We start from the raw sequence: 14904 nt of genomic DNA on the forward strand, positions 1-14904 counted from the left end.
TGGGTGGACAGCACTCCTTTGCCCCGTGGGACAGCAGTACAGAAGGACAAGCCCTACGGAGCTCAGGGACAGGGATTCAGGGCCGAGGGCCGAGCCGCCCGGGGTCAGGTCTTCAGAGACACTGGTGGCCAGTGGCCTTGCCCAGTCAGAAGGCAGGGGGCAGGGAGGGGTGCTAAGGGATTGGAGAGCACAGGCGCAGAGCCGGCTGGGGTCTTCACTGTGCTGGGGAGGGTCTCGTCGCCTCGAGACCCTCAATCTTCTTCTCGGAGGCCTTGTCCGGGAGCAGCACGTCCACGGTGTAGCTGACCTTCTTAGGACGCCTCAAGCTGTGGGTGTTGTCGAAGAGCAGCACGTCTGCAAGGACGGAGGAGTAGTCAGGCCAAGCCGGCCGGCACGTCTGCCTGCCTGGGTGCCCTGAGGATTGGGCAGGTGGGGCCGGAGTGTCAGCCACTGCCCAGCCCGCAGCCCACTGCTCGCAACCATCTCCTTGGATGATGTTTGTGCTCACTAAAGGAATGACAATAGACGCCAGCATGCAGCAGCCCCTCGTGTGTGCCAGGCGTTACATCAGCACTTCACGGCTCCCTGAGTCCTCAGAGCAGCCCCACACAAAGGTACTATCATCCCCATTTTACGGATGAGGAAACTGAGGCTTAGAGAGGTTGAAGTGACTTTCCAACCATTACAGAGCAAGGGAGGGGAGAGACTGGATTTCCTTATTGCGATGTTCCAACCCAGAGAGGAGCCCTGCTCTCCCCAGAGGAGAGGGCTGAGCTCTCCAAGCCGCTTTTTTTTTTTTTTGAGGAAGATTAGCTCTGAGTTAACATCTGTTGCCAATCCTCCTCTTTTTGCTGAGGAAGATCGGCCCTGGGCTAACACCCGTGCCCATCTTCCTCTACTTTATATGGGACGCTGCCACAGCACGGCTTGATGAGCAGTGTGTCGGTGCACGCCTGGGATTTGAACCTGCAAACCCCGGGCCACTGAAGCGAGCGTGTGAACTTAACCGCTACGCCACCAGGCCAGCACCCCCCAAGCCACTTTTCATCGCATCTTTTCTAGAAGGCATTTCCTTCAGTGCAGAAGTCCAATGTGAATTCAGCTACGAGATGAGTCATCTAGATTTCTGTCTCCAGCCTCCTGTTTCTCTCTTTCCACAAAGGTGAACTAGGTATGTATTGACTAAGGCATTAGCAAAACTCCTCTTTCTCCAGAGGAAATCAACACTGGGGTCCCGTTCTCCTGACTCTGTTCCCAGTAGAGGTGGGAGGGCAGTGGTGTCCCTGGACAATGCTGCGTCTGGTGAAACTGACCAGATTGCATCTGGCTGGGCAGCCTGGGAAGGAAGGATAAAGGCCTGGAAGAAGCCGTCTCTGAGATTCCCAGAGTGGGGTGGTCCACGTGCCTGGGCAAGCTGGGACCGCTGAAGCTAAGCCCCTGGCTGTTTCTTCTTGTCTCTTAGCCTGTCAAGCCCAACATGGGACTTTCCAGGAGCGGGGTCCATGGCCTCAGGCTGTAAATCCCATTCTCCACAATGTGTCTCTGGCCTTGTACCCACACCAGGGGCCACTCATCAGATCCAACACACTGAAGCCAATTCCCCTGGCGCCCGTGGGATCTAGGAGCTTGCACAGACCCCACACCCTCCCTGAGAGCGGAAAATAGAGGACAAACACAGAAGCCAGATTGGCAAGAGACGTCAGCTCAGTTCTCCACCATGAGGAGGAAAACACCTCCAGGGAACCACGCTTACAGACGCCGGCCTTGTCACAGGTGAGGCTCCCGTCCTGGGGCACCTGGTGGGCATTGTAGCGCCGGGTGGGCAGCACCTCCGTCATCTCCCCCGCCCGCTGCCGCTCTCCCCTCTTGGTCTTCAGAAAAACCCCAAAGCCTATGTCCGTCCCATCTGATGTGAACTGCCACCTGCAGGGAACAGAGCCCCATTGATGGCCACCGGACTAGGCTCCGGGCCCCTCCCAGCCGTGCCCAGGTGTAGAGTGGCCGCCATCCCTACCTGAGCACGCAGCCCGGGAACAGGACCTCGGTCTCCACCCGCAGGAAGGAGTCGCGGGCCACGGTGGCCGTGTGCTCGTACTGCGGCCTCACCTGGTTGTGCAGGTAATAGCTCTTGGGCACCTCGCCCCCGTGGTTGATCTGTGGGTGAGGCCGGGTGAGCAAGCACCAGACCACGGCCGTCTCCCCTTCCTCTCCACCCCTGGGCACCCCGTACCTTGCTCGGGCACTTGGGGTTGCCATCGGGGTCAGTCATGGTCCCCCCAAACTCCACGGGCAGCTGGTCGGAGCTGATGAACTTTGTCAGCTCCTGCTTCCAGTTGCCTGTGGAAGCAAGAAGGGCTCCACGGGGGCTCAGGGAGGCTCGGCAGAGGGGCCAAGCCCAGGGAGGGGACCCGATGCGGCCTTGGCTTGCTCCCCTGGCGTCTACTCCCGAGAGCACCCAAGAGATTTACGTGGCCACCCAGGCTGGGGTCGAGGCCCAAAGCCTTGCCTGAGTGTGCAAAGGCCGATGGGCATCAGGCCAAGGTCGGTGCCTGAGTAAAGAGGCTGAACCAGAGAGAAACGAGGCCTTTCTCGTCGACCTCTGCACCCCAGGTGGATGAGGAGACAGGCAGAAGGCCAAGTCACTCACCTCCTAGAATCACTATCTTCCTTCTCGTCTCCTCACTCAAGAACGACTTGACCAAGTTGAAGGCCACAGGGAACAGCTTGGGGGCTGAAACCATGAAACTCCCTTAGGAAGCTGGACCAGAGAGGACTTCGATATGTAAAGTCACGACCAAGGGCATGAGCTGGGCAAGAGTTGGACTGATCTAGATTCTGCCACTTCCTACTGTGTGACCTTCAGCTAGTTACTCACCCTTTCTGAGTCTTATTGCTGTTAACTACAAAATGGAGATGAAATTCCACGATGTATGCATAACACTTGGCACAGTGCCTGGCTCTCAATAAATGGTTTCCTCCCCTGCTCAGCTGTAGGACTTCAGCAATGTTGATTCCCCAGTGGTGCCTCTTCCTGTCCTCACTCCAGGTCTTCCCAGGTTGCCTTGGAAGCCTCTTGGGTGCAGGTAGGTGGGGCATCTGCACTAGATCTCATGTCCCACCTGAATCGCTGATGCTTACTGGGTCCTTTCTGTGGGCCAGGCTCTGTGCCACACCTTCTCCACAGACTGTCTCATTTAACCTCACAGCTATCTTATGAGGAAGGTGTCGTTACACCCCCGTTTTACAGAATGGGAAAACTGAGGCTCAGTGAGGTTAAATAGACATGCTCAAAGTCACAGAACCAGCTAGATTGGAAGCCGGATCATCTGAGCCCAGAGCACACGTGGCAACCCCCTCACTGTAGGGCCATTGCAGTCCAGGACCATTCCTGCTCAGTGTGTCCACAAACCAGTGTGGTCCATGGACCATCTGTTACCAGTCCATGCCCAGATAAGAAAAGAAAATAACAGCAAACATTTAGAAACGTATTTGACATTGCTATGCATGCTTTTATGTACTCCAAAAGTATCAGTCTGTGAAGGAACGAACTAAAAAAACCAAAAACCAAAAAACCTGATCTTCACAAAGGATGGTTTGAGAAGCCCCAAACTTGGTGGCTTGCCCACTGTCCCCCCCATTCCCCACCCCGCCCTCCCCAGGTGGTCATCCTGGTCATGGGCTCACCTCGAATAGCGATTAAATTCTTCAACATCTCAGGATAATTTGCTTCCAGGATGGCAAAATACTGTGGGGTCAAGAGGGGTCCAGTCGAGGCCATGCTCCAACATCCCCTCCCCGGATTTGGTGGCCTCTGATGCAGCTGTGACGATAGCCCCCTCCCGCGCCCACATCCCTCCTCATCTTCCCTCCGTGTACCTCCTCCTCTGTGACACCCTTGCTTCCCTTTCTACTTGGAGAGGAGACCCCAGGCCAGCTTCACTGGCTGCTCTGTGGGGCCCTAGGGGGCGCCCCCTCCTCCATGGACCGGAAGCTGGTGTGGGCAGTGGCTCCCTGTTGGCCTCAAGCCGGCTGCCTATCTTACCTGCTGGTAGATCTCCACAGCTGGCCTCCACAGGGGTTTCAGGCTCAGCCCCTCCAGGTCAAACACCAGCAGCACTGTCTCAATCTTCCTGCCCAGCTGCACTGACAGTGCAGGTAGATGGGTCAGACAACAGCTCCAGCCGCGCCATCCTGGCCAGAGACCTGGCACCCCTCCCACCTTCCTGCCACCCCTCCCCCGGCTGCTCACAGTGTTTTCCAAACAAAGGGTGCGCATCCAGGGTCTGAGCAGACGCCACCTCCGAGCCCTGACACAGTGGCCCTTAAAACACAGTTTTCTCAACACTGTTGCCTGGAATTAGTTAAGTGTGGAATTAGAGACATCACTCATTGCTCATTGGGCATCTTTATGGACAAGAGTATATTATATCAGCAGCATCTGCAGTCCTATGGCTGTGTCCAAGCCAGAGCTACGCTGCCAGCAGGCTGTGTGGCCTGGGGTGGTTTCTTAACCCCTCTGAGCCTTACTTTCTTCTTCTGTAGAATGGGGATAATTCTAGGCTCTGACAGAATTGCTGTAAGGGCTCAATGAGCCTAGTGCCTGGCATGTGGCCGGTCCATGGTAAATATTAGCAGATATTGTTATTAGTGTCGTCATCACAAGAATTATTGCCTCGAATGGGGAACATCCATGAAGTGGAAGACACTGTTTTGACCCTATCATATCAGCTGTCTTGTCTGAGAGACATGCATCTGTTCTAACCAGGCACCAAATTTGCTGCTTTGCAATTCACTTATACTTATCACAAGTCTCTGTGGAGGGCTTACTCTGTGTCCAGCCCTGTACCAGAAGCTGGGGACGCAGGCCCTGTCCTAGTCACTGGAGTTAACCACTAGCCAAATTATCCCACAGTGACATAACAGCTCCCCCCCGGGGGTCTTCATCTTAGGCCCCTCGAGACACTTAGACCCACAAAACCAACCAGGACACACTTGTGTTCGAGTCTCTCTGAAGGTTACGGGCCAGGAGACAGAGTCGGGGACGAGGAGAAGGTCTGCAAAGATGGGCGCGGGTCTTTCTTGGCTTGGAGGCCCCATGCCCCACAGGACTCAGTATTTTTTGGTAGCAAGTTCATAGTAGTTTCCAGGGACCCACAAGGGATGTGCTCAGTTCCAAGGGCCACTGCTCTCGGGGACGCCCAAGGCAATGGTTCCCCCCCAGGTGTTTATACTTATGCAATTTACAACCGGGGGCATCTTTTCCATAAGCAAAGCTGACCTTCCGCTGTTCCCAGGGTTCCTAGGGAACAGAGCTGGAGCATTCACTGCACCCAAGGTCAGAGGGGAAAAGGCTCTGGTGGCCCTTGGCTCACGCCGGCAGAGAGCGCCACACACATGGTAGATGCTCATGGATGAGTAACCGCAGGAGAAGCCCACATCCCACGAGAGCCTGGAGTGCCGAGGGCTGGGGAGAAGCAGGGTCGGGGTGCCTGCCCTCTCTGGTCCTGGGGCCACCCTTTAGACATACAAGGCCCACCACGCCCTCCTATGCCAGCCCCGGGTTTCTCACCTTCTGACTCTGCAGCTCACACTGCTGCATGAGCAGCTCGCAGACCCTGGTGCGCTTGCGGATCAGGTCCTGCTTGGAGGCTGACAGGAGGAGACCCTTGGGGTCAAGGGTCCCGATGAGGTCAAACCATACGGGGCAGCCTTCGTAGTCATAGCCACACAGACCCCCCGAGTCGTATAGCTGGATCACCTGGACACGGAGGTGAGGTTCTGACTCAAACCAGCCCACCAGGCCATGTCCCTGCTCCGTCAGGTGGCTGGAGGTGGCGGAGTGGTAAGGGGGGCATCAGATGGCCTGGGGGATGCTGCACGGGGCTCACCTCTGAGGGCTGCCATGTGAGGATGTTGTCCAGGTCCTGTTGCTTCCGGAACTCCACGTGCTGTGAAGGCATGGCAAGACCTGAAGATTGACTGCCCCAAAGGTCCCTCTGCCCACAGCCACCAAGATCCCCCCAGAGCACCCGCAGGCTCTACTGCCGTAGAACTAGGGAGGGGACATGGGGTGGAGGGCTGTGGGGGACCCAGGTCTGATGCAGAAAGGGATCCGAGGAGGAAGGAAGAAGAAACATGAAAACAGGACAGGAGTCCCCACCCTTTCTGGCTAATCCCTGCAGTACAGCCTGTGGAAGGCAGGACGCTCACGAGAACGGGGCCTCACCTTCCGGACCATGTCCTCGGATTTCTGCAAGTCAAACTTCCGAGCTGCAAGGAAAGCCAAAGAAAGAGAGGAGGCTTAAGGGAGGATCTAGAACAAGCCGTTCTCTGAAGCCTCGTGAGGAAACAGTGGGGGTACCCCCAGACTTTTCCCGACACCCCAAGAATACATTGGGGGTCTGGAATTTTTTTGTTTTTTGTGAGGAAGACCAGCCCGGAGCTAACATCCTATGCCAATCCTCCTCTTTTCGCTGAGAAAGATTGGCCCTGGGCTAACATCCATGCCCATCTTCCTCCACTTTATATGGGACGCCATCACAGCATGGCTTGACAAGCGGTGCATAGGTCCGTGCCCGGGATCAAAACCTGCCAACCCTGGGCCACCGAAGCAGGGAGCATGCAGTTAATCCCTGCGCCACTGGGCCTGCCCTGGAAATTTTTTTAAAAAACAAGGATTTTTAATCCTCTAGAAGACTTTGGAGGGCCCTGATTAAAGTTTCCAGGCCTTTTAAAACTGTTGGCTTTAGAAGATGATCTAGCCTGTAATATTTGATGTCCCTCTGGGAGCAGAGACCCCTCCCCGGTGTTAGGGGTGGTGAGCAGCATGGGATTTGGAGTTAGATAGACTTGGGCTTGAATTCTAGTTTTGTCTTTTTATTTGCTGTGCAACCTTGAGCAAGTCACTTACCTTCTCTGAGCCTTATTTTTTTTTTAATCTGCTAAATGGGAATAATATCTTTTTCAGAGTTATTCAAAGGATGACATGAGATAAAGTATATAAAGTGCTTGCACATTACTTTGCTCCCAGTAAGTTCTCAATAAACAGTAGCTATTGTTGGGATTACTTCTTTTGAAGAAATAAATGTACTGTAATTGAAAATATGATGCTCTATTTTAGAAATGCCATGATAATTGCTCTCTGAGACCACTGGTTACTGAGGAATTCATTCAGTGATGGGCCTTTGGTAAGATCCAAGGTCAGAGATTTTCAAATGGAAGGAGCCTGACACGCCATCCAGGCTTCCTCTGCCCTGATCATAAGCCACCTCCAGAAAAAAACACCACCAAGGCCACTAGCTCCACCTTGATTATCTCCTGTGACAGGGAGTTCACTACCTCAGCAGGCAGCCCATTCCATTCCTCAGCACCTTTGACTGAGTGAAAGTCTGCCCTGCAGTGATTCTAGCCCCATTGTCAAGTCAAAGGAATATATGTCTCCACTTGTCTGCATGGCAAATCTGCAAATATTTGTAGTCAGCCATCAGGTTCGCCTGCCCAGTCATTTCTTGAGGCTATATGTATTAAAATCATCTTCTGTATCAGTGCTGTCCAGCAGAACTTTCTGTGAGGATGGATATGTCCTATATCTGAACTGTTCAAGTGCGTGTGGCTACTGAGCGCTTGAAACGTGGAGAGTGCAGCTGAGGCACCAAATCTTTAATTTAATTTAATTTTAATTGTTAAATGTGGCTGGTGGCTACCGAACGGAACAGAGTAGTTCTGTATACTTCAGAGATTTTAAGATTTTTACTGTACAGATCTTGTCTGTTCTAGGTTAACTTCCTGGATATTTTATGGGGTTTGTTGCTATTTTGAATGATATCTGATGTTTCATTATATTTTACAGTTGGATATTGCTGTGTAGAGAAATGCTATTGATTCTTGTATCTGGCAATATTGCCAAACTTTCTTTTTAGTTCTAGAGTTTTTCTGTTGATCCTGTTGGTTTTCAACGGAGATAAGCAAATATTTTAACTCTTCTCTTCAAGTCTTTATACCACTGATTATTTTTTCTTTCCTTGTAACATTGGCAAAGGTCTCTAGTTCTATGCAGAAACCATCAAGTTGATTGACATCATCCTTTCCTGTACCCGATCTTAAAGAAAATGCATCTAAATTTTTTCCTTAAGCGTAACATTTATTGTAAGATTTTTGCTATACAGCCATTACCAAGCTAAGGAAATTCCATTCCATTCCTAGTTTAGTAAGACTTTTGTTTTGTCTTATAAACAGGATTTGAACCTTTTCAAATGCTTTGTCTGCATTGGGATAGCCACATAATTTTTCATTTTTAACTCTATTAATGTGTTCAATGACACCGATAGATTTTCTCATGTTGAATTCTTGCATACCTAAGATAAACTCTCCTTAATCATGCTGTATAATTTAATACCCTATTGGAGTCTATTATGTAATATTGTATTTAGACTTCTTTATATCTACGTTAATAAGTGAAACGAGCCTAGAATTTTCTTTTCTTTTATTGTCCTTATCTAGCTTTGGAATCAAACTTACGCAGGCCTCATAAGGTAACTTCTCTTTTATATATATATATTTTCTCTCTCTCTCTCTCTCTCCGCATATATATATATATATATATATATATATATATATATATATACATATTTTTTTTTTTTAGGAAGACTGGCCCTGGGCTAACATCTGTGCCCATCTTCCTCTACTTTATATGGGACGCTGCCACAGCATGGCTTGACAAGTGGTGCATCAGTCCGCGCCTGGGATCTGAACCTGTGAACTCTGGGCCGCTGAAGCAGAGCGGGCAAATGTAACTGCTACGCCACCAGGCCGGGCCCTCTTTTATATATTTTTAACCAACTTGAACAATTTGTATAAGTAGGAATTAGCTGGTCTTAAAATTTTGGAGGAGTCTACCTTTAAAGCCATTGGGGTTTGAGTTTTAGGGGGGGAGGTTTTTATTACCATTTAAATGGCTTTAATATTTATTAGTCTGTTGAGACCTTCTATTTCTTCTTGCTGAATTTTGGCCTTATATATATTTTAAAGGAATGTATCAGTTTCATTTAGATTTTCAAATTTGTGAGTGCATAATTGTACATAATATTCTTTTATCAACTTTAAAAAAAATCTCTGTGGTGTCTATAGGAGATTTTTCTACTGAGAACCAGAGTGTGGTTTCTTGTCCTATAGACAGTGGTTTGGACACTGCTGATGGGTCCTCATAGTTTTTCCAGTAGCACCTACTATGTGCCAGGCTGGGAGGATGGCGCAGGCTCAGTCCCTGCCCTCATGGAGCTGCCATCCAAGTGGGAGAGATGGACGTGGACATGGGATGGAGATCAAGAGAAACAAAGGGAAGTGACTTCAGAGGGAGGGTCAGGGAAGGTCCCCCTGCATCCGGCCTGAGGGAGGAGCCTCTGAGAAGTTCAGCCCCAGCGATCGCCCTCTCCTCTGCCTGTGTCTTGACTTCATGAGTCAGGGAGTGGCTGCAGAGCTGAAGTTGAAGTGGACGGGGCCACGTCAGCAGGTTTGACATGGCATACAGGGAGAGGCATCAGGATACCTGGCACCCTCTCCCAATCTTAGATCCTGTTCCTCTCCCCTGACCCAGCAGCCTACAGTCTCTGTGATTTCATTCCTTTGTCAAAGACACCCCAGAGACCTGAAAAGCTGGTTTTTAAACCCAAAAAGATTCCAAAGGAGAGAGGGCTGATGCCGTATCAAGGGGCTTCAAGAAATCTACCATCGTAACTTCTTCTTTAGCCCAGGTGGAGGAAAATGACATGAAAATGACTTGTTAAAAATGGAATAGAGGGGCCGGCCTGGTGGCGTAGTGGTTAAGTTCACGTGCTCTGCTTCGGTGGCCCGGGGTTCGCAGGTTTGGATCCCAGGCGCGGACCTATGCACTGCTCATCCAGCCACGCTGTTGCAGCAGCCCATATACAAAAAATAGAGGAAGATTGGCACAGATGTTAGCTCAGGGCTAATCTTCCTCACCAAAAAAGAAAAAAAGGAATAGAAACTGCTGCAGCCAAGAGAGTCTAAGGAGACATGACAACTAAATGTGATGTGGTGTCCTGGATGGGACCCTGGAACAGAAAAACTAGGGGAATCTAAATAAAGCATGGATTTTAGTTAATAATCATGTACCAATATAGGTTCATTAATTGTAACAAACGTACTACAAGAATGTAAAATATTAAACAGCTCTTTTTTTGTGTGTGTGTGCAGGGGAAGATTCACCCTAAGCTAACATCTCTTGCCAATCTTTCTCCTTTTTCTACCTTTTCCCTCCCACAAAGCCCCAGTACATAGTTGTGTATAGTTATGAATTCTTCTAGTTCTTCTAAGTGGGCCGCCACCACAGCATGGCTACTGACAGAGAAGTGGTGTGGTTCCACGCCTGGGAACTGAACCCAGGCTGCCGAAGTGGAGGGCACCCAACTTTAACCGTTAGGCCATCAGGGCTGGCTCAAGAATGTAAAATATTAATGGTGGAGGAATTGGGTGCAGTGTATATGGGAAAATTCTGAACTATCTCCATAACTTTTCTGTAAACCAAAACCATTCTCAAAAATAAAGTTTGTAAAAAATAATAATTTTAAAAAATAACCAAATAGAATAGAACAGAAAGGGGGACTTCCTTTGTGCAGGCCTGTGACCTCATGTCTGACTCACAGCATCTTGAAGGTAGGGACCAATAGTACACCCATCACACAGAAGAGGAAAGTGAGGCTGAGCGAGAGTGCACAGCTTGCCCTGGGCACACCGTTCGCACGCAGCAGAGCTGGATTCAGTCACAGGTTTGCCTGATTCCAAGGCTGGCGTTTCCCCTGCAGCCTGGCTTCTGACTTTCCTCCTGGCTCAAGTTTAAAATCCGTTCCACGCGGTGTACTAAGTTGAGCTGAATTTCTCCCTAAGCCCTGGGTGGTTTCTTTTATTCTAATAACTTTACACTGCTGCCCCAATTCCTAGAAAAACTTCTTCTCTAACTTTAATTAAATCTACTTCCTGCGGTGTTCGCTGGGCACCTGCTCGGTGCCAGGTTTTCTGAGGGGACGACACAGGCTTGTCTTCAAGGAACTGGAGACAGACCCAAAGGCAAGTCCTGTACAGCGTGTTTAGCGACATCTGACACAAGGCCTGGCCAGGCCTGTCATCCTGAGAACCTCCCAGTGCTGACGCTAACCTCACCTCGACGCTGTGCCCACCTTGCACCACGCCCTCTCATTAACACTCACAACAGCCCGTGGGAAGGTGGCCTCACCCCTACTTTGCAGATGGAGAAACTGAGGTTTGGCGGGGTTTTTGTGCCGTGCTGATTTGAAAGGGAGCTCAGATGCTGGCTGAAAGTGGGCTGATTCCAGGGACTGTGTTCATTACCACTCTGCAGCACTGTCCCCCAAAGTCTCCCACCCCTTCCCCTGAGACCCTCCTTCCCCTTCCGCCACCTGCAACCCTGCTGGCCTCACCTCGGAGCCAGCGCAGGAGGAAGTAATCATCAGGATTGGGCAGGGCGGGCAGCAGGTCCTGGATGTTCTCCTGGAACTGAGGGGGCATATGATGGCCAGAGGGCCTCTCAAGACCCCCAAACCCCAAGCCCCTCCCTGACTCTTCTCACCCTCAGTCTGCCGTCAGCCCTGCCCAGAGACCAAAACAGTTAGCAGCAGCTGGGAACGGGGCACCCCCAGCCCACTATAGCAGGAAGAGTTGGGTCCTTCTCAAACTCTGGGGGTTCTCTGACCGCCCCAGACCCTCAGTCTTTAGGTTTGAGGTGGGGCCCAGCCATCCCTGTTTTTACAAAGATCCCCAGTGAATCTGATGCAGGCAGACCAGAACATTTTAGGACTGCATCTTGAAGGTCTGGATTTGGAAGCAAGTTATTTAACATCTCTGAGCCTCAGTTTCCTCATCTGTGAAGTGGGGATAATGATGAACTTGTGCCACTCAAAGGAGTTTTTGCAGGTAAAGCACCGAAGCCTTGGACAGCAGAAGCTTTGTGGAAACAACCCAAGGCAAAGATCAGCAGGGAGGGACCGAAAGAGAAGCCGGGGATGCCTCATCCAGGGCTGGGGCGAAGCGGAGGGACTGACCCGCTGGGGGTGCCTTTTCCTACTGATAGAGTTTGGGGAAGTTGCTGGGAGTTTGGGTTTGGGACTAAGGCTCAGGCCTGAGAGAGAGGAGACCCCACTTCTATGGGGACTGAGGGAGCTGCAGGCAAGGCCCGGAGGGCTGGGTTTGCAGGGGAACCTGTGAACAGAATCTGGGATTAGCCACAGATGCCGGTGAAGCCATAGGAAGCTGTCTTGGTGGCCGTCCACCAAACCACCTTTAGCTTTACGGATGATGTTTAAAATAAGAATGTATTCAGGATTGCTCACATAATTAAAAATGAATAATCAGTTTAAACTTCTCCAACGTTAACAAACAACCTGAGCGACAGCATCTCCTATAATAATCCCCAGTCCAGACAGGCGCCCGGAATGCAGGTCTCCGCACCTTGAACAGCTGCAGTGTCTGGGCTCCTGAGGAAGCTTTTTGAGGGATGGGGGACAGTACCGCCTGAGAAATAATGACTCCGCATCCCTCAGCCCCTCCAGGTCACCAGATTCCCTCCTTTGAACCTCAGAATGTGCCCTGAGGCAGGAGGGGCAAAGGTCACATTCCTGCTTTGCAAATGGGGAAACTGAGGCTGGGATAGTAGTGTGGAGGGGTCTTCCCCAGGGACCGAGTGAGGACCCTGCAAGGCCAGGAGGAGGGCACACCTTCCCACCTCAAGGCCACTCCCCTCTTGGATGGAATGTCAAGTAAAAGAGAAAGCCACTAGGCAGGTGCCGGAGAGGGTCTGGAGTCATTCGGCAAGAAACCTTGTCTTGTGATGATGGCAAACGGAGAAAGGAGAGTCTGGCGGTGAGACCCTCGGTCGTCAAAACTAGGCTTAGGAAAACGCTAGAAGGAAATGCTCCTAGGGATGGTTGTCTAGACCTCTGGGACCACTCCTGGTGACCTCTCCTTCTTCCTACTTTTCTCTTTTTCTCTAATTTTTAAAATAACGAGCATTCATTTCTTTTAGATAATGGAAAAAATAAGAATAAGATTTTTACATTGTTTAAAGCTCTTTGGCCCACAGGCATCTCCATCATAAGTCACCCCCAAAGGCCAGGTGTCGTGTCCCTCCTATAAGCCCAGTGTCTGGGGCTTCCCTAAGATCTTCGCCAGTGGGGAGACAGAAGGTTCACCAGGAGACTCCCCTTCCTTCACCTGTGGACTCCTCCTTCATCTGGAGACCCTCTACTTCTAGAACCTGCTCCTTTATCTGGGACTTCACCCAGGGACCTCATCCTTTACCTGGGGCCTCCTTCCTTCACCTGGGACCCCTATCTCATTCACTAGGAGTTCGCCGAGGGCCCCCTTTCACCCAGCGTCCTCATTCTTCCCTGGAGGACCCTCAGGTTCTCCCCAGGGCAGTAGCCTCAAAAGAAATTATCCTCCACAAGTCTGAAGCTGCCCTTCCACAGGCCTAAAGTGTGAGCCAGAGTTTCGAACCCCCAACCCCGAAGTCAGTTTCCAGTCCCTGGCCATCTGCAAACCCTGTTAATGCTGTGGCACCAAGACCTGGATGTGCTCCCCCCCCCACGGCTGTGACGTTCCCGGGTGCAGCCTGTAGGGCGTCTTGAAATCACCCCAAACCCCTTCACTTCCCTTTAATGAAAACATTAATGATACGGAGAAGGCTTGGGCCCTGGGGAGTCAGAAAGCCACAAAGAGAAACCAAAAGAATTTTACAATCTGGCCAGGAGACCTGGGAGTCCGCCCAAAGCTGCCCCAAAGCTTGAGGGCAGTGCCCTTCCCACCCCAACCAGGGAACAAGGGCCAGGGCCCAGGGGCAGGGAGCCAGCAGTGGGAGGAAAGCTGGATTTGGCCCCAGAGTTGCCCAGAGAAGGGCTCCTCAGCAACTGCGGGCTGGGCCGGCAGGCTGGGCAGAGGCGCTCTGCAGGATCCTTTTCCAGGCTGCGAGGGGAAGCCGAGGTGGGCGGCAACAGGCTGCTAGGGCCCCTCCCCAAGCCTCCCAGCCGGCGGAGCCCCTCACCCTGGCCAGCGCCTCCTGCTGCTGGGAGCTCAGGTCCCCAACTCGGCCGCTCATGGTGCCTGCTAGTGGGCAGGATGCGTCTGCCAGCCCGCCGCCTGGCATCGCAGCCTGGTTTTGACAGATATCGGTCCCGCCTCCACGGGAGGGCACCAGTCCTGCCCCGCCCCATTCAGTTCTCCCCTCCCCTTGTGTTTGTTTGTTTTTTTTTGCCATGGTCTCCAAGATGCATCCTACTTAAGGTAGGGAAGTGACTGGCACCGACAGGGGTCCCAGAACACTGACTTGAATGGGCGGCAGCAAGCACCCTCACACCTCCAGGCATCCTCATCCCAGTGGCTCCTACAGGTTCCCCCGTGGCAGGGAAGGGGGAGAGCATAAAGGACACTTGGGCAAGTTTCAGGGGACACACGAGATCCCCTTCAGAGCAAAATGGAGGAATTTTTTATAAACCTGGCTCAACCCTCTAGGTGATCCCCAGGCCTTTCTGCCCATGGGGGCCCCAACACCGCTCCCCTGGCCTTGAACACAGGCGGCGCCCTGTCAGTGCTCACTAGCTGATAGAAGAGCCCTGATGTGCAGAATGGTTCCAGCCTTCAAGATGGCCGAGATGATTAGATAAGAAGAGCTGCCGTGGGTTAGCTTGGCACAGCACACCCAGTAAGCGTGCAATGTTAGGAATACGGTTTCATAATTATTATTATTGATACTGTCACCAGAGCAGTGAGCTGTGAGGGTAGAGATCCTGGGATGGCCCCCACGCCGAGCTCCTGGGTAGGATCCACAGCCCAAAAGCCACGGAGTGGGAGGTGGCAGTGGACAGATGGAAGCCCTGG

At 51.7% G+C, this 14904-nt stretch overlaps 1 protein-coding gene across 1 annotated transcript; it reads right to left on the reverse strand.

Annotated features, from left to right (window-relative positions):
• Positions 1 to 214: 214 nt before the first annotated feature.
• On the reverse strand, positions 215 to 14125 carry LOC131398664 (SEC14-like protein 4). The gene is made up of 12 exons (XM_058532296.1): positions 14072 to 14125; positions 11454 to 11529; positions 6227 to 6270; positions 5889 to 5948; positions 5570 to 5758; positions 4043 to 4138; positions 3685 to 3745; positions 2648 to 2731; positions 2231 to 2337; positions 2015 to 2154; positions 1754 to 1923; positions 215 to 354 (listed from the first exon to the last, which is right to left on the reverse strand). Exons 1-12 carry the CDS (start codon positions 14123 to 14125, stop codon positions 215 to 217), a joined length of 1221 nt encoding a protein of 406 aa, XP_058388279.1.
• Between the last annotated feature and the right edge of the window lie 779 nt (positions 14126 to 14904).

Source organism: Diceros bicornis, chromosome 35 (genome assembly GCF_020826845.1).
Source record: "Diceros bicornis minor isolate mBicDic1 chromosome 35, mDicBic1.mat.cur, whole genome shotgun sequence".
NCBI lineage: Eukaryota > Metazoa > Chordata > Mammalia > Perissodactyla > Rhinocerotidae > Diceros > Diceros bicornis.

Excerpts from the sequence above, each read along its gene's own strand:
- LOC131398664 (XM_058532296.1), bottom strand. The coding sequence starts at position 14,125 with ATGAGCGGCCGAGTTGGGGACCTGAGCTCCCAGCAGCAGGAGGCGCTG. Across the intron at positions 11,530-14,071 it reads AGCAGGAGGCGCTGGCCAGG|TTCCAGGAGAACATCCAGGA; the intron begins GTGAGGGGCTCC and ends ATGCCCCCTCAG. Across the intron at positions 2,732-3,684 it reads GAATTTAATCGCTATTCGAG|CCCCCAAGCTGTTCCCTGTG; the intron begins GTGAGCCCATGA and ends TCATGGTTTCAG.